A 20,219-nucleotide genomic window follows, 5' to 3' on the forward strand; every position below is an offset into this window, starting at 1 on the left:
AGAGAGAGAGAGAGAGAGAGAAAGTCTAATTTACCTAAAACGCGTTATCTGGTGGCTCGGTCTGCGGGAAAGTAAACGCACGCGGCAGAAAACAGAGACAGCCCGTGGCCCGTGGTTGCCTTAATGAGGTCCAATTACTATCGGATGGGTCACTTAGTATGCGGTACCGATATTCCACGGTGCACCACATTAGTGGGACGGTAGACAAGGAAGGGGAGGGGGGAGGAAACGGAGTTGAGAGGAAAGAGAGACGAGAAGAGCAAGGGTCAACACCCTTCGGAGGGAGAGAACCGCGGTCTAACGAGAGAGACTCCACTGGCTTCGTCCTGTCGTTCGATTCGACTCGTACGAGTTCCCGCGAGCGCACGTGCGCCGAGGAATCCACCGATTGAATATTATTCGCGGTCCTTATCGATCGCTGCCGCCGCGGGAACACCGAAGGACATCGCGATGAAAGCGCAGTCCCCGCTTTGCTCTAACCATTCTCCGCTATTCTTGCCTGACGGCTCAACCTGGCCGCTTGTCGTCTCCGCGAGGTCACCATTTTTCACCCTTTCGCAGCGAGGAAATAATAGATGCTCGAAGAATAAGAAGGAAAAGAAAATCGTTTAAACGTACGGCACAAAGAAATATGCTCTCGATTGTATTAACGTGGATTTGTAGACTCGTCCATTTGCATCGTGTGGTACGTTGGAGGCCGTATTTCATAATGATCGTGACACCTGTATCAATATGTATCACTCTTGTCGGAGGCCTTTTACTATTGAGATACGCGTAATAAAGATTTTCTCCTATTGATCGCTATGCCGTTATTACAAATTGTATCAGGCGCGCATGAAATGTCGTTTTTCTGACAAAAGGTTCAGATATACTGGGAGAATTCCAAAGAAAGTAAATTCGAGGCTGAAGAAAAGTAATACGAAATTCGTTCTGGAATAGTGGCTAGATAAATCGAAGGGAACAAACGTTTAGCTCGGTGTTAACTGTCGCACTTGTGTAACGGCGCAGTCGTCACTAGGAACTTTTTTACGAATTACGTGAAATCTGTGCAAAGCTGCACTGACTTTTCCTTACATTACGGCACCGTTCTTACGGCTCGATTTACGAGCCTTTCCCTGGAAAATTATTTATTGAAAATAAACCGCCTCTTGGTTACACGGCTATTTGCATACTGAGCGAAACCTGAGACATTTATGTTTCCACGGGATCGCGAAATGCGGCGAAATTCACGGATAAATTTTCCATCGTTCGTTTGTCTCCGGCTTTCGAAATTTTTTTCGAATTTACGCTTCATCGTAGGTCTTCTTACTTCGGTAAAACTTCCTAAACTTTCTTCCATAAACAAATGTGGAAATAGAAAGTACTAATTTCTCACAGTGGAATGGAAAGTTAAAAAAAAAAAAAGAATTATTAAACCGTCGGTCAGTTACTAATTTCTATATCAAAGCTTGTTTCGGATATTAAAACTTAAAGTTTGTCAAGAGTCGATCAGAAATAGAGTCGATAGGAAAGAGAGTGAAACGTTTCGATTATCAGCCGTATGGTACACGAGAAAAAGTTTCCGCCATGTGTCACGTTTTCGAAGACAATCGCGTTATGCCCACGAAACCGTCCTCGAAGGAGGACGATCTGAGATAATCGATTAGTCGCGCTCGATTCTCTCGTCCACTTATGGATTCGAGCCGGGCGAGCGTTTTTCGCATCCATCGGAATGGGACTTTCTCACCTTCCTCGCTGATAGTCCGACGTGTACGTGCCTGTTGTTCCCTGTCGCGATTCGACACGGCTTATTAAACTTCCCGCCTTTTTAAATCGGAGTGAACGCGATGAGGCGCGACTTCGAGCCGATACCGGAGACCATAGATTGCTGTTAATTCGATCTTTCGCCGGTGATTTTAACGAGTAGGTGAAGCGCCAATTTATCGTCCAATCGCATTTTCTTATTTTCCGGATTAATATTCACAGTACTATTTTAAAATCTTGATTCCTATCGAATAATTTTTTTAACGCTACAAAGACAGTTGTTCGTAAGTGAACACGAATTTCGTAAGTTCAATTTCTTTGTTTTAACGCGATTTAACTTTCTTCTTTGTATATGTTATTTCCCCTAATGTCTCTTACGCTATCGATCGAAAGTTAAATAAATAGAAAGACAAAGGAAATTTCTACTAGTTTTCGTATTTTTATTTACGAAATAATGACAATATTAGCAAAAAATTGCAATATTTATCTAGTATCGACTAAAAAGCGATCGCTCTTTAACCAGATATCGTTACTGTATTTAATTGTCCCGTTTAAGAACAAAATAATTGGATCGGCTATGTATAAGAAGCTGAAGCCCTTCAGTAGCGTAAGCCATCTTACAATCCAGGTTGAAACGATGATTAAACAGATGCCTTACCTTGCACCCCTCGCAGGTGAACGCTCCGAAATGAAAACCAGCGGCCGGCTCGCCACAGACCTTGCACACTTGATTCATCTGCAATTATAGAAATTATGTTATTCGAAGGATAGCGGTGCGTCAGTCAGTTAGCGCGGTTCATCCTTGGCGAGATAAAGAGACGAAGAGGCCGACTCGTATACCAAGCGGGGAGGAGGAGGTTAGTCGTGGAACAGAGAACGGACGAGAGGGAAGAACAGGGCGAGGAAGGGAGAGGGAGGGGTGACGAACCGGTTCTCCGCGTTCGCTTCGATTTTTATTCCTCCCACAATATCTTACGGATGTTCGAATGCTATTTGGATTACCGGGAAGAGGAGAGCTTGAAAAATTATTCTCCCTCCTTCGCGAGCCGCTTTCTTTACGACCATTATCGCCCCTGACACGGTTCAACGTTGCGCTAATGCTTCAGGCATCCTCCACTCACGACGATCGATTTCGTTCGCGTTCTCATCGCGCCTGTCTTTATTCCCGCATTGTTTCGTTCGACGTGATCTTTGACTTCGGTTCGAGTACAGTTTGTATTTGCCCTAGCAGCCTGCGCTACGAACTATCGTTTCCATCGCGCCCATTCATCGTCGCTTCTATTTAATAAACGCCCCTTCTCCGTGCGATTCGTCGCGAGATTGACGGAGGACCATTAACAGTTTTTCCGACAACTCCAGTCGACTCGACTGGAACTTTTTTCTTTTTTTTTTTTTTTTCACGCACAGATCCGTTGCCAGTAACAACTGTGAGTCGAATCGGAGGACCGTGGCGTTCATAAATCAACGCTATCTCGGTAAAAGCCATCGCCATCCGCCGGTGCGCGCGACTCGGTGTCAGGGCGATGGTCGCGTTTCTCGGGTAAAACTGGAATAAAATTAGACCATCGATGATCCGATAAGGGAACCTTACCTATGAGGGGCCTCGAACGCACCTGGCTTCCTCTAATGTCGTTATACCACGTTTATCTCGGCCAAAGATGGCTGGCTCAAATCATTCGACCGACACGCGAGGCCTTGCGAAACACACCGAACCGAGCGTTTTCTAATATACCGGCTGAAAAAGGTTTAATTATATAATTGTGACTAGCTTTTTGAAATTCAACGGGGATGTCGAAGTTTCCAATTCGAGAGAATTATTCAGGCCTCTCCCGGAGAACCGTGTGTCGTTCCTCAAAAAATGACTATATTCGGAAGAACCATGGAAAACACGATTGCCTTTAAACAGTCGATCCTTTTTTAAACGTTTCTGTACCACGATTGATTCACGACGAACGTCAGTGGAGGATTACACTGGCAACCATTCGATAACAAGAAATCTGGTATCGCGGTGAAGAGCATTGTATCGCAATAACGAAGGGTAGTTAATCTCGGCAAAGACGCGTTTTTGCGGCCAGCTCGTCTTAACGAGAATTCAAAGTGAGCGTAATTAGAGTCTAGCCGCGACACGAGCCGCTTCTAATCGTCTGCTCGTGATTGTTCTTCTAAAGGAAAGTAGCTGGCGCCCGCGAACGGTAGGCTGTCGGTATTAAACGACGAACAGAGAAACGGAGAAACGCTGTGAAGCTTCGAAGGGTGGGAGACGGTCGAGGAGAGAGGGAGAGATAGAGAAGAAGAAGAGTCGACTCGCAGGTTCGTTAAGGTTTCCAAGTTTTTTCTCGACGCAGTTGTTTGACGCCCGCTCTTTCTTTCATTCCGTTTACTGATGAGCCGAGACCATCCTCTTTTCCTCTCCTTCGCCGCGGAGAAACGGACAGAGCTATAGGTGTCTCTTCTTTTTTCCTTTTCCCTCTTTTCTTCGACGCGACCATCTCGTGCCACGACAATGACCTACTCGTTCGTCCAGACATTTTCGAATCATTATGCCGGAAGTCGTTGCCTTCGAACACGCTGTTTGAAACGGTTAGAGGAGTTTCTTGCGTCTTTGGAATCGTTTCTTGCGACGTTCGAGCGATGAAGCTAGAGCGATTTCAGGAAAACGATGAATCGCTCGAGATGCCGAGGATAAGTTGCAACTGTATTGTACGGGCAGTGAGTAAAATCGCCTAAAGACGACGCTCCTCGATAAAAGTATCCTTTTAGCAGCGATTTGTTAATTTATCATTTTTCATAGAACGTTTCTGAATTTTCATCACTTTTTTGTAAAGTTGATGCGCGAATAAAGTTTCCTTTTCTCCTTGTATTACTTACTTTTTCATATAGCTTGCATCTAGATTCCTTTAGCACGAGTTTCATACGTTAGTGGTCGATAGCTTTAACGTTAATTGCTTCACGAAAAACCTGGAAGATTCACGCTGCGGATTAGCCTCGATCAAATCGCCATCTTTCGAAAGTAAAAAATTATCGCTAGTTTATTACCAGAGGACATTTCACCGGCGAATGATGCATCAAAAGTAAGACGCGAGCAGTAAAAGGACGGTTATGCAATGGATTATTTATATTACATTTGATGATATAAAATACGATGCATTTGACGAGCAACGTGCTAAAAGCTGCAATATATTATACCATCTAAAGGTTGTATGCATCGACGAGACTTATCTTTCTTCACCACAGCCTAACGATATTACGTAGATTTCATTAAGTCACATAGGATTTTTCTTCGTTAATCTTTCCCGCTATTACCTAGAAAAAAGAACTTGAAATCCCCATCCGTAGATATACAATATTATTCCACTAAACGTAATACTGGATTGCTCGAAAGAAAGTAAACCTTCGCTTATTTCTCGCACAAGTGTTCGAATATTTATAGAAATCCTTTATACGTATATTATGTGTGTCATACCAAACACTTTGAGATTTCATTAGTACCGTGCATGGTTATAAATTGGTAGCTCTGATAGAGCTTAAAACAAACCAGGAAATGTACGTGGAAGCTGTGAAAGTAGCTATATGTTTCTTAGAGATCACAAAAGTATTTAAACGTTCGATTACCCATCGTATCAATAGGCCTCGATACTCAATGGCAACATCTTGTGCGCTTATTGTGTATTTCACACGGCTATTCACGCTGTACGATATTCTTTTACCAAATCACCGTAAACTCGTCTCGTAACTTGTATAAATATTTGCAAATTGATTTCAAATTTTACCGATATAACCGTGTCTCGGGCCAACCGAATTTCGATGTGTTTTATATAACAGACTCGACATTTACGTAAAAGTTCTCCGTGGTAAGCGTTCAAATAGCTTCATGAGCCACTGCGTACACATAGATAATTGAACTCCAAAAATATTTCGAACTCTGACATTTGACAGCCTCGTGGAATGCTCGAAGCAACAAAATCGAAACACAATCCTGCGCCGGCTATAATTCCGTTTCAAGGCGGCCAGAAACAGCGAGCGGAACGCGTGAGAATGCTCGCGGAGCTTTCGGGCTCGTAAGCGAGCGGATCTTTCTCTTTCTTTCTTTCGCTCATAAAGAGAGGAGAGAGACAAGGAGGATGAAAGGTTAAGCGGCGCAAAAACGGGGCGCGGAGCTAATATCGGGACGTGTTGTTTCCATCGATGCGCAACCGCGTGAGGAATATTCGAGCCGTGGCGTGCACGCAGCCAGACGTTGATTAACAGTGGTCTCGCGATTAACAGTAAATCACAGAGCGCATCGATTCAGCCTTCTCGTAACCGTATCCGTGGCCCGTAACCGACCGGTGACTATAACCAGCGAACGGTACCATTTAAGTAGCCGAGCCTATTGATTTTACAAAGGATCTGGACGCGCGTGCACGGACCGATATCGATTCTATCCCACGAGCTGACCCCGATTCGGGCCAAGGCTGTTCTCTACTTTGCCAAGAATCGATCTTTTTGCCCTAAAGTGTCTCGCGAAATCTGCCATGTTTACGGTTAACCCTTTCACGGTACGACGACGTAAGCAAGAAGTCAGAAATTCAATTATTTCTTCGACGTCGTCTCATCTTGAACGATCGAACTAATTTGCAAATTTACAAGTCGCAAATCGTAAGTGACGAATTTTCTTAGATGATGCTAATAAATAAGCGCTCGTGAAATTTTACAAATCGCAACGCAATTGCTTATCCAACGTTTCAGTTGTAACATTGCAAAAGCTATTGCAGGTGTCTGTAATCTGCAACTTACCAATTGTCAATTCATTAATTTTCGAGCTCCTAGTAATTGTCTACAATGATGCGTATACTACCGTCTAATGAAATATATGATCCTTGTACGAAGGAAGATTTTTATATCGTTTCTAATATCGAGTAGAGAATCGTGATACTAGATATCACGACAATAGTAGGAATCCCCTGGTGTGTCAGCGAAACAATAGGAATTTCCTATAAAAGCATAGTCATCGACGTGCGACCTCCGGCATTAATATTCATATAGACCGAGCGAGGGGATTTACGGAAACGATTGCTCCACCTTCCGTGAAATTTCTTCCCATGGTAAAGGATTCCGGTTACCAGTGCTCGGAGCGGTCTCGAGCTCCACATCGGCGAGGAGACGCTTATCACGGGCACGAAGCATCAGATAACGCGCGAACTACCAGCCAAGGAGCGTTCCCGCGCATTTATATGCAAAAATACTCGAGGCCAGTGCGCCGCATCGAGAGAAGCAACAAGACCGACTCCATAATCTGCCCATCGACGTCTCATTGGTCCCGGCGGATGTTGCACAAAGGCAAAACGCTTCGAGGAGAAGCGGCTGGCTCGTGTATGTACACGCGCGCACACCTCGTACCCTAGTTTCCACGAGTAGAGTCAATATTTGCTTGGCACTCGTTTGTTAATGAAGTCGATCGACCTGCTCCAGATATCGGTTTACCGTGCCAAGAGGTAGCTTTCCAACTCCTGCAACGGGAATGCCAACGATCGACGAAAAAGGGACAACGAATGGGTCAGGAACGGGAGAACCCCTCCTGTCATCGTTCCACTCGTCCTGCGACGCACCACGCGCGTCTAGGGGCACGTCGAACGTTTACGCGCCATTAAACTCGAGTCCCGTATGACGTTTATCCCTTTATGAGAGTTTTTTATCTCGACGATCCCTTCGCTGACTTCCTGCCATTGTCCTTTCACCCCGAACAGTAACCCTTTACTTAACCGAGTTCTTGTATTTTTTCTTTGGGGAGCAGCGGAGAAAGGAGAAAATGGTGGCGAAAGGATGGAAGGGAGTGACAGAATATCGTAAGAACATCTCGTAGATAGAACTAAATAGTTGACGAAATTTTACAAGTTAAAAGGTACGAGCCAGTAGTACCGAGAATATCAAGAAGTTTAGCGACGATTGAAATTTTACAAGTTCCTCTAGCTATTCCATATTTGATGAAAAATTTTTAAATTCCGAACGAGACGAGATAATCGATCAACTATGCTACTCGACGGAAAATTATAACTCTGGAAAAGAAATTTACTATAACTAGTATATTGTTATGCAAAAAAAGAGTCTCGATGGTGAATGTTGAAATTTTGTATGATTATAGCTATTTTATATCATTATGCTTCGAATTACATATATGGATTATATATGGATTATATGTATAGCGTTGTCCATTTATTACCAAGTAAAAGTGTTTCCATTAAGCTTTTCGAAGAGTCAGCTTCTGTTCGTAGCAGCGTTCACTCAGTCAATTCCAACGAGGAAACAGGCTTCAAATTTCCTAATACACGAATAATAAATTCTCACTACCGTTACACGTATTTGCAATCCAGAATCACTAATATTTCATTCTTCCAAAATCCAACAAGTCGATGATATTTCGAAATTCTAGAGAGAAAGAACGATAAACGAGAATACCAAAAGATCGACACCTTCGTTCGCGTGGTCGTTCCAAGAACTGAAATCAACGTCCATAAAGTGGCTAGGCGCGTGTCGTTTCCATAGCTGTTTCGTTCCATTTCCTCGGAATTAATTTTACTGGACTGTAATAGAGGTGGGACGCGGTCTGGGTAGGCGACAAAAAGCAAAGAACGAAAAGCGTGCGAGAGGATAATCGTCCAATTAAACGGTCTCGAATAATCTTTCGTCGATTGCGTTTTCCACGAGCGAGCGAGCCGAAGGAAACTAGTTCTTCGGTCGCGTGAACTGTAATTACTCGGTTGACAGGGGACCGTGATTGTTACAATTCTACCGGTCAAGCCTTTGCTAGAGAAAGCGTGGCGCGATTTAATTAATTGGCGGGTATATTAATTCGCGAATTTATGGCCGCGTTAAGAATGACCGCTTGATTACCGGGCTGCCGTTTGATATACGGCTAGCCATTTTTCTCGCTAAGTTAATGAGTTAATGAGTCCGCTCGAAAGAACGGGTCGATATATCACCGGCTCGTACTGTGCCGTGTATAAGCAACTGCGTCAAGGGAATTTCTCGCACGAAAGTCACCGCTCGGAGAGACGGTTGCTCGCGATCTTATCGTTCTGGCGCAGTTACGCGCGCGCGGCCACGAGCGCGTGGATCATGCGGCCTGGTTAAAATATACCGACGATTATGTCCGTTTATCGCCAATTAGGAGGAACAAACGGGACGATTCGGTCGCTTTTACCCGAGGCGCGACAGCTAACGCCAGCTTCCAACAAGGTCGTTTACTACGGCTTCTAGATTACCTTTATCGTAGGAAGATGGGTGTTCCTCTGCTCAAGGGAAATTCCTATGCACCTCGCTTCGCATTTGCCAATTATATGTAACGTATCGTTTCGTTATAGAGGCTTCCACGAGTATTTTCCATGGAAAATGAAACACTTGGGTAGAACGTTTAATCTTCGAACAACATGTTTTTATCGTGAATTAAGCAATTTGCTGAAAATAAGACGCTCGCGAAGCAAAGAATTCCAAATGATAAATCGAGGACTTGTACGAACGTTTCTGAAACACGACCACTCTATGACTACATTACCGGTAAACAAGAAAAGTTTGAACTACGTATAAAATTTTCTAAAAATAAAACTCTTAGAAGGACAAATTCCAAATTTCAAAATTAGGAGGAGTCGAAATTCCTTCGCTGACGAGACTCGCGAGAAGATAAACTCTAACCTGGCCACGATTACTAGTTAGTTGTTGCCGGACCAACGAAGAAATACGAGAAGTCTTCTCCGTCACCGCAGGTTGCCCAACATCTACGATCTTATGAATTGTAAAGGGATGGAGATCTAGGAAAACGGACTCGAAAGGGAAACTGCAGCGTGTTGAGAATACGGCCGGGCACAGGTCGCGCAATTTGTATCGGCCTGGATGCGTTTTTAACGATCGGTTTGATGGATGATGGCCGCGCCTCGCTGGCACGTCGATCGAGTCCTTGAAAAATGATGCTCCAGATCGTTGTATACGCGTTCAGACACTCGAATCCACGACGTGTCACGCACACTCGCATGCGTGCTACGTGTATACGTCGGTTCCGAGCATATGGCAAGGGAGGACGGCAGCTTCTTTTCGGTTAATATGTTTTCGCGATCCATAAAGCGCCCGGTTGGGAGTCAAAGACAATTAATAACCTTCCGTAGGATCATTTATCGCGACAGTTTAGCCCCACGAGGCCGAACCAGGCTTCTTCTCTCTTTCTCTCGACGTGGATGCGTATTCGTGAAGAAGAGGTTCGCTGACGGACCGACCAGAGTATTGTTCATCTCCTTGGCCCGTGACCGATCCAATTTTTAACACCGTCTATACATATACCTTCGTTGCTCTTCGAACGATTTTCCTCAGCCACTCGAAGTTAATCGACGGAAACCAACCCTTGCCGCGTGTGGGAATTCTCTTTCAGGATATCGCGTATGGAATTCGTTATGCCGAGATACGACGAGACGAGGGGACGATTTCGAACGATATTCATCGATGGAAATGGATTAAAAAGTGGCCTTTCGGGTTACATTTGCACGCTGAGGAAGGTTCAGGGTAGTTTGATTTGGAAAGTATCTCTACGTGTTTTATCGAAACCGATGATTTTAAGGAGAAATCAGTTTAGAAGTGTCTGCTCTATCGTTCTGGAAAATATCCTTTGGAAAATCTTTCATTTTTTTTTTTTTTTTTTTTTTTTGACAATAAGAAACATTACCCTTGACTTTTGTAACATTAATTTCGAATTAGTAAGAAAATTAGACGGTATAATCGCAAATACCTTGCGAGATATTTGTCACGATCCAACGTGAAACTCTTGCTCGCCTAAGAAGACAGTTAGTGACGTCTTGCTAAGAAAAAGAGTACAGACGAAACAGGAGCAGGAGAGGGAACGTCGAACACGCGAGTTCACCTATTAACTAGTGCATACATTAGATCATGTGCGTGACAACGATCAAGTACGGTAGAGCTAAACAGAATTATCATTAACTAAAAACTCAAATCATCCTCCGTATTTAATCCAGTTTGCAACACGAAAATATTTATAGACAGATTACACATCTCTTTCGAAGAATATACGTAGTAAGAACGAATCGTCGCACGATTCCTCGTTTTAATCACGCGCCAATGATTTTCTTAAAACATAAAAAAAACGAAATCGACACATAAAAAAAGTTCCTAGACCGCAGCGAGGTTTGGCAGAGTTTATTAAAAAAATGTCTGTCAATTTGCTTGACATACGGACAAATCGTCGTAAACCTCGATTAAATCGTTCGCCTCCGTTGATTTATTCTCGTCGATTTCGAGCAGGGATTTTATGCGCGCGCTTTTCTCGCCGCCGGAACGGTCCATACGTTTGCGTCGCGAGTCTCTGCAATTTAATCTCCCTTTATTCGACGATTAAGCGCATCGTCGTTGATTTACGATATCGTAAACGCGCGACGCTAAAGGCCTCGGGGATATCGCGTTGAAATTGTCTCGGAAGCTCGAGCGTGCTCCGCTCGTTCACAAAGCAAATCGAAAATTACAAAACTACCGAACCTGTCAAATGCTCTATGTTCGTCGTGGAATCTCACTACTCGATCAGATCAATATGGTCGATCGACGAGAACTCGATCGAAATCTACTCATCTACGAAATCAATTCATCTTCGTTATATTACTGTAATTATAATCTCGTTTATGTATGGCGTGTTTCAACTGTTAAAAGTATCGTTCCCTTAGCTTCGTAGTTGATTAAGTTGTAACTTTATTCTCTACCGCGGTAAGTTTGCATGACTTGGACAGATATACATTTTTTATAACAATTTTACGTAAAATAGCAACGATAAAATAACAATAAAGTCAATTACGCGTTACGAGTTAATTATCCTGACGTTAACTATTACGCGTTTCCGTTACAGGTTGCTCGCGATAAAAAAATGATCGTTAAATTTCTTTTCCGCGAAAACTGCACTATTTTCCCGTACGCACGCAGAACGACCAACTATTTTCTTTGACGTCCAAGAAGAGAGAAAATAAAAAGGTTGGAACACATTCTCGGTTACTTTCTAAGCGATTGACTAACTGCGTCGAACATACGCGATAAAAGCGAGTATTACCAGTGTTTCCCCATCTGGAAATGCAAATGGGAGGAAGCTACGAAGAGTGTAGTTCCCTGTAATTCGCGGATTATCGCGAATCGGACGGAGTGCATCGGTTCAGATTAGAAAAGTAACGGGTCGGCCGAATCGAGCCACTCTCTGTACCGTTAAACGCATGTTCCTGGGGACGTACTGTCGCGATAAGGAGTAACTGGAAAACCTGCCATATTCTCAACTTCTATTTTCCTCCATACTCTCAGATGTTTCGATACAAGTTTAACGAATAATGAAATTAACGAACAAATAAAACTCGGAAAAGACGTGACCGGGATCGAAGAATTTAGATTTAGAGGATCGCTGGACATGTGCGTTTCCCGCCAGAGAATACGGCAAAAAAAGAACGTGTAATACGAATTCGTGCGAAGTTTTACGGTTTTAAACGTGGAAGGGTGCACGAACGAAGGCGAAAAGGCGTTAAGTCAGATCACAACCCCAGTCACCAAGGGTTGACATGCAAATGAGGATCGACGATTCTGAGGCGGCTTACGAGATCGTGACCAAGGGAAGCGAACCGTTAATTGTCCTTAAAAAAAAAAAAAAGAGAAGAAAAAGCGGAATATCCCATCGTAGGAATTAAAGTTGCTTGCAGATTCTCTGGCGTCGATGAAATCCTAAAGCTATTATTTATATTCACGCTTTCTCCCGATGAGACGGTCGTTTTCAAAGTTCACTAGCTAATATACCGCGAGCAACGTGCAGTTTTTTACGGACTTTCTCCTAAAAAACCAGCTCCAAGGCTGCGTAATCCGCAAGATTGTAGCCTCGAGAACACTGTGCGTGGATACGCAGCGAATTACTTCTTTCTACGAATTACCGTTCTTTCCTTTAAAATACACAAAAGCAAACGTTAAAGGAGGCGACACGCGGTTTATTTTCAAAGGCCGTCGAGAGCTTCTCCCGGTGTACAAGTGGGTAATAACCGTATGAAAGGGTAACAATGATGGCTGACACACCGCAACCAGGCCAAAAAAAGAGAGAGGGCAAAGGTAGAGAATGGAGGGGGGCAATAAATATATTTTGACATGGGAGAACCTGGTCCGGGCACCTATGCATAATAATTGTAACGCTCCGCTCGTTTCGTCTCTCTTTCGCTCTTCTTCCGCTCTTCTTCCTTCTCTGTCGTCGTACACGTGCGTGTGTGTACGCTTCCGCCACGTCTCTTGCTCGCCTTTATTCCACGACGAACGTGTCGGCCTTTGTGCGACTCGAATTACTTCACTGTCTACCAGTAGGCAAATATTATAGCAACAGGCAGTCACGAGGGGTGACGATAATGTTTTCATTTACGACTAACCCCAGCCGACCGCATCGTTTCTATCGTTGGCGAGGGTTTCGAAAGCGCGAAGAAAGGACACTCGAAGAGAGGATACAAAAGGAGTTTGCGGCTGATGACCTTATCGCGACAGGATAGGAATAGAAATGGGACGTTCAGTTTGTTTCGAGAAGCGTTAGGTTGCTTAAATTCTCTCGCCAATGCCAGCTATACTTCCTGCTCACTGTGTAACTCACAAATCAATTTCAGGAATCAAATAAAAATGTATTTGGACTTTGTACATCTTTGTAAGTTGATAATCGTTCGATAATAAATGAACACCTTTGAATTAAATCGTGAAAGATAATACGTACAAAATGCAAAGGTCTATAATTGTTTCAATGTTAACAAGAAGGATAGATTTAGAATAATAATTGGACAATAGCTCTTGACCAATTTTGTGTAATATATGCTTTGTAACTGAATATATCCCTTGTTCCATTGAATCTTCCGTAAATCGGACCGTAAGGAGCGGAAGACAATAAAGTAGGGTAATTATAGGTCAGATGCCGCATTGCCGATATTATAAAAGAAAAATGACAGCTTTAAAGTTTCTACGGTATTCTACGGTTTCTACGGTAGGAAAAGTCAGATTCGTTACTTTTAAAGATTTTTCAATTTCGAGATAATACGTCCCGTTTCGCTTTATATTCGCCAATTTACGAACGAAGAAGTATCAAAAAAGAAAAGAAAAGCGATTGTAATTCTTACAGACATCCTTAGACAAGCTTTCAAAGAGGTCACAATTGTAATTAGTTTTACAAATTAATTACGATTGGAACAACGTTAACGAAGAAAAATATATTGAAAAAAAAGTTTCGAAAAAGAATTCACTGCTCATCTAATAGGACCTCTCTGTCGCACCTAAAAATTCTAAATTACATTGGATCTTCTAGAATCTAGAATTGGGTGAATGGCAATAGTTTGGAAGAAAAACGAGTCGTGAAATTTTGTTCGAAGAAGAATTCATGATCCACCTGATAGACCTTGCGCTTTATAACTGAAAATTTTTAATCTAATTGGACGTTTTACAGTTCGTATCGTAGAAAGAAAAATGTCATAATTAAATTTAGAAGAACTAGGAATAAACGTCATGGGTTGAAAGATCGGAGCGTGAGGAACAAAGCCGTCAATATCTTCGTTCGCCGATAACACCGGTGAAGCGTAGAGCACGCGGTCTCACGGTTTCGAAATTATATTCCAATCAAAATTTACTAGTCGAAGGGGTATTTTTAACGGTCCAGGCGTACTTAGGCCGCTATTAGGTTGCATTATCAATTTCACGCCATGGTATAATCGCGAGCAACGCAGCCACTTTGGATGTAGACTTTAATTTACGAGGGATAAATGGAGCGGTGAATGGACTGTAAGATTGACGAAACGCCGGTGATTACTGGCTGAACGCGAGTGATTTATTTTCTAGTTTTTACAACTATCATTAGTCGAACATTTTTTTCATCCCCTCTCGCCGTACCTGTGTACCTACAGTTTCTCGGCACGAAACTCAAACTTCTAGTTCTCGTTTTAGGACGTCATATTTTCCTTGCAGGATGTCAAAAATTCCTTACGAACGTGAACGAGCGGCAGATCGTACGCGCGTATCGAACAAATTTTGCACGAAACAAACTATCATACGTATTAACGTATAGGAGAAAAAGCGGCGACTATTTAAACACTAAATTTCTACAGTCACGAATCACGAACATAGATAAACTACCATGGAAGCGTGGGAGATTTCAACGCCAGTGGATCACGCCGAACGACGTCGATGCCCGCATAGGAAACGCGATCGCGGAACGCGCAGTAGAATCGATTGCACTTACCTTTGTAGTCGGATGATATCCACACGAGCGGGTTAACCGGTGCCTCAGTACACCACAAACGTAAACCTTGTTCCTCGATCGTCCTCGAGTCCTCTTTCACACGTTACACACCATAACCTTCGTCGATCGATGTTGGTCGAGCAAATAACCGAACAAGTTTCTCGCGAGATCGTCCGATCTTGTTCGACACACACTGCCCGAAAAATGTTGTTGTTCAGCGGCGATCGGTCACGTGGCGTGGTGCACCGGACACCGTGCACGCGTTTGTTCGCTTTCGTCGAAGCGCGGTAACCACGAAACACGGTCGTTTACACGTTGCTGGGACTGTGTCACGCGATCGGCTTCACCCCCTCGGAACGACACGCGTCTGATTATTTCTGTACCGTTCCCTCGATGCAAATCCTTCGACTGCCCCCGAGTGCTCTGCTCTGCTCTCGATGATCCACGCGAATCCGAGTGTGGTTTCCAGCTCTCCGCACCGTCTCCTCTTCGTCTCTCTGCGTCTTCCTCTCCCTTTTTCCTCGGCCGTCCCCGATCTAAATTTTTTTTCTCTACGTCTTATCGTCTGTCTCTGTCTGTCTCTCTCGAACATCCACGAGTCACGGTGCGGCCACGTCGATGGACGGGAGAGGACTGGCGCTTCGCGATCGCTGCGACCTGTTCGACTGCATCGAAGGCGCCTAAGGAGAGCCACGGAGTCCCGTCGGTAACTCGATTTTCCCCCGTTGGCAGAGAACAGTCGTACCTGCCCATAGGTACACGCCTGTTGCCTGACCCACCAATGGGCCCCTACCTGGCCCGATCTTTTAACCAATCCTGAACTGCTAGCTTCCTCGAAACTGACTGTTCAGGTACCTCCCATCGGTTCCCCACTTTGCGCGATACTACACTCCTCCACTCTCAGCTCGCCAAAGCAACAGCGTTCCGCGTGCACCGTGCCGATGATACCGCCGCGGAAGACTGATTACCGGCTGCGTAAGGAGGACTGCGTTAGCTGACTCGAGAAACTGCCAGCCAGAGATTCTTTCTCTTTAGCATCGCGTTGCCGATGATCTTCTAGCAATTTTTAGAAAGGAATTCGTGGAATTTGCTGGATCGCTTCGTACTCGTCGATCCGCGTTTAGAATTGAATCGAGGTATTTGACGCAACAGAGGTACGTAGAAGTTTAACCGGGTTTGGACCATTTAATCGTGTCTCCGCATCGATGTAACCCTTTTTCTATGGGATTTTAGTAAAATAAGATTTCTTAAATCGTCTCGCGTGTTTTAGGACAAGCGGATCAATTTATCGCTAGGCTTGTCAAGATTGTATACCGTCATAGCTGTCCACTGCATAATTGACAGGAGTTTTTAGAAAAATAAATTCTTGTTTACGACCCGATAGTGACCTTCATTGTCTTTCAAGATAAAAATCGTAAATTTAACAGTTGTCCGAGATTGAGTTTAACGTTGTTGTTTGAAATCTGGTTATGACTCGAAATGGACTGAAAAGTAAATCGAAATCGGTGACTCGATACGAAGTGACAAGATGAAGCTAAAAACTGCTGTTTGATATCTGGTTACGATTTTCCGCGTTTCTCGACACGTAACGCGTAGAGAGCGGGTCAAAATCACTGGTTATAGTTTTGAAAGTAAAACGCGTTGAAAGATTTCATTGTGATGTAATGCACGTGTAACGTAATTCCTTTCTTCTTCTTCTTCTTCTTCTTCGTACCAGTACCGAGAAAATCTACCATCGGACAAACTAAAGTTTCGTTTCTGTGATTTTTACTTTCTAGTTCGTAAACATCCGCGATACGTGATCACAATGAACGATTCTTATCGTAGAGTGTAATATCCTTTCTAAAGTTTCAACCGTAAACCGTCCCTAAACCTATCTCTTCTCGAGAGATCTAAAGTCTCGCTCCAATAGCGCGGCAAACCGCTCGCGCGCGCGTCTTCTATCTATACACAGAGCGCGCCAGACTCACCCATATAATTTAGTCTCCGGCCAGCAAGACGTAAGCGGCCGTAATCATAGCTATTACCCGCTCGCTGCTTCAATTAACGTACAGATCCGATAAACACAGCGAGAGCGGCGAGAGCGTTGCGGCGCGGACGGAGGCGCGGAATCGTTGATCTTGTCGCTTCCACCGGTGGCTGGGAACGAATCGACCTTGCGAAATCAGTCGGGGCAATTGGACGCATCGCTTAATCGCAATCGTTGGAAAAACGATGAAAATCGAATGATTGTACGAAGTTTCGATGTTCGAAGCTTCGAAGCACGATCTCGTAGATCGTATTTTTACGATTAATATCGCGTGAAACTCTTTCAGAGCTTGGTCGTCGAAATTGTCGAGGTCTGAGAAAGGGATTATAATCGTTGGAAAAGGAACTGTAGCGGCACACTGGTATGGCACAATGGTACCGAGTATCTACGAGTTATCGGCGATCTTACTAACGAATTACACACTGTCTTTAACGAGTCCGTTAGTACGAGCATCTTAACGAATATTGTCTGTATATTAATTTATTTAATTATTTTTAAATATATTCGACGGTTTCAACAACGAGCAATCTCGTCTTTTTAAACCTCACGATCAAACACCAACCGCACAAGTCCTCTACAGAACGAACCTCTAAGGTTTAGGACTCAACTTTTAAAGCTCGAGTAAGGAAATTACTCCTGCGATATATATGCCTGATGTCCGTTGCTTGTAAGCTTTCAATTTCGTTACTATTAAGATTTTTTCTGGCGATCGAAATATCGCTATCACCGTTCAAATTTTTCGGACGAGGTGTAGAGTGGAATCCATACGAGTTACAGAAACTGGTCGACCCAATAAAATGTCGAAAGGCGTTCAAAGGGGAGAGTAGGAGGGCAGGAAGACCGGGGTTGGACGGCGCCATAAATTAAAGAAGATGTCCACCCGTAGAAATTAAACCATAGAAACTGGTTTCGAACGTAAAACGATTCTCCTCCTGCTCTCGATCCTTCGTCCACTCTCTTTCTCTCTGTCCCCTCGCTTCATCCTCGCCTCTCTGTCGTTCCCTTCGACCCCTCTACCCGCGTCTTGACCCTATGAATCCTTCAGAGGCCGCTGTTTTTTGTGGTCGTGTCTCTTCCCTCGAACAGCGAACCTATCTCGCTTCCTCGTTTAACGACCGATTTCATTTTATCGAGATAATGCTCGAGGGAAGGAAACGAGGAGCGGCTACGAATCTGGGAAAGTCCGCTATGTTCGATCTGGTCGCCTTTTTTTTTTACGATCCTGATAGCCGATGATGTCGATGTCGGATCCAATGTGGTACCGAGAACGATATCGTGGAACGCGTCTTCGAATCACACCAATTGCGTCACAAGACTACATCTGACGAACATCGTCCTTTCGTCATCGATCGAAACTCGTGTTTTATCTTCGTTGAGTTTTAATTCCAAGACTACGTACGATTGGGCTAAGCGGAAGAATATTTAAATCGTGTTACATTAGCTTGTAATCGAACGAAGATCAAAGCTTGGTCTTCGAGGCGGACGGAATTTAAGTTATCTTGGATTTAGGGTGTATCGATTCGTTGATCGAGTCATTTTTTCGTTGGAAGTTTGTATCATCACGGAACGAAAAATTGATAGAAGCAAGCAACTTTCGACTGGGTCGGCTTTAATCTTACGTGCGTACGATTTCATTCTTCGCGGAAATTTTATAAATTTCGCGACTATACATTTTTGACGATTTAAATAATCATTCGTAAAGCTTTTCCTCCGACAAATTATACCTCTCGTTTTTATTTCTATAAAGGCCCGTATTACAAAGATACTTTCACGATGTTTTTCAAACAAACCATTCCCATATCTCGATAAAGCCCAGATCCAAATTCGGGCGGAATCATCGCGAATAAACAAGTTTCTATAAAACGTTTCTACACTTTCAACACTGCGAAACAGAAAAGGCTATAGATTTCATAGAATAGCGTGTTTCATCGTCATAAATAATATCTTCGAATGTTGACAGCGAACAGAAGCGATGTGAAAGAGCTGCACGGTACGTCCGACGCTGTGTAGTAAACACGAGAGGCGCGGCAAGCTACGTCAGATTCGTGATCAATTGGCCGAAAATAATCCGGATGTATTTACGCGTTCGTCCATCGGTCCTCGTCGTTTTGTCCGTGGTTGTCTCATCCCTGTGTGTCTGCTCGTTCACGCAGAAGCCCTTCTCGAGGAGGCAGATGGAGCTAATATGAACTCGATTCTGCCTCCGAAGATATGAACTCATTCTTTCCAGAACGTGTCTGCTCATTGGCACGGAAGCAAACGAGATTTATCGCCCTATCTGAACATGGAAGGCGGTCACATCCTGTCGGGTGAAACGGTTCGTCGCGATACTCCGGAGAACCTGGCGTTCTAGTCATTCTCGTGTCAACGCCACGACCTTTCTCTGACACGGGCAATTTTTCCGATTGTTTCCTTCTGACAAATGACCTGGACTACCGCGGTCATTAGCCGAACGTCTACCGTTTTAAATTACTTTTAGCAGATGCAAGTGGGTTGAAGTGAGAATCAACTTTATATAGTATATATATAGATAAATGGAAAAAATATTGAGAAAAAACGAGAAATTTAAATTAACGATGCTTGTATGCTAATGCAACATCGGTTTCCATGTAATAATCACATTAGGTTTGTACTATTTTCTAGCGAGTGTAAATTATATCAATTATATATCAAGATTAGAATAACACGCGAGTTATATGTTTGCTTGTTAAAAATATAAGTAGTACAGTTATCCATACAGCTTCGTACGCGTTATAAGAAAGTCATTTTTGTTTAAATAAAGCATTTATAACTTCGTATAATAACATACCTATTTCTCAACTCATAAATCAGTAATAAAATACCTCTTAATCATCTTAGCATGGAACGCACTTTCACTCGTAGTAAAATTTTGTAACATTTTATTATAGTAGAAATAGCTTTCCTGTAGGATACACGAAAATTATCGTGCCTCTGGTAAGCCAAACAAATACACCTTTTATAAAAAGAAATACATAATTAATATTTCGCAGAAGCAAATTTTTTAATTTCGCAAGTTCGTTTTCGATAAACAAATGGCGCGAACGATAGTAAACTCTAAACTAAACCCGTGAAGCTAACGTTCGTAGTATCATCGTTCCACTTTACTTTCCAATCTACGAATTTGATCAATGCGTCTTGCCAACGAATCGCATAAATATATCCTAATAAAATGTCACAGAG

The 20,219-nt window shown here is 43.4% G+C and overlaps 1 protein-coding gene across 1 annotated transcript in view; it reads right to left on the reverse strand.

Annotated features, from left to right (window-relative positions):
• The window catches only part of LOC126866798 (zygotic gap protein knirps-like), a 40,976-nt gene extending 24,623 nt beyond the window's left edge, over positions 1-16,353 (reverse strand). The window contains exons 1-2 of the mRNA XM_050620759.1: positions 14,990-16,353; positions 2,402-2,479 (exon numbers count right to left, since the gene is read on the reverse strand). Of these exons, the coding sequence (XP_050476716.1) occupies positions 2,402-2,479 (78 nt within the window). The 5' untranslated portion in view covers positions 14,990-16,353. The remainder of the gene's footprint in view (positions 1-2,401; positions 2,480-14,989) is intronic.
• Positions 16,354-20,219: the final 3,866 nt, after the last annotated feature.

Source organism: Bombus huntii, chromosome 6 (genome assembly GCF_024542735.1).
Source record: "Bombus huntii isolate Logan2020A chromosome 6, iyBomHunt1.1, whole genome shotgun sequence".
NCBI classification, from domain to species: Eukaryota; Metazoa; Arthropoda; class Insecta; order Hymenoptera; family Apidae; genus Bombus; species Bombus huntii.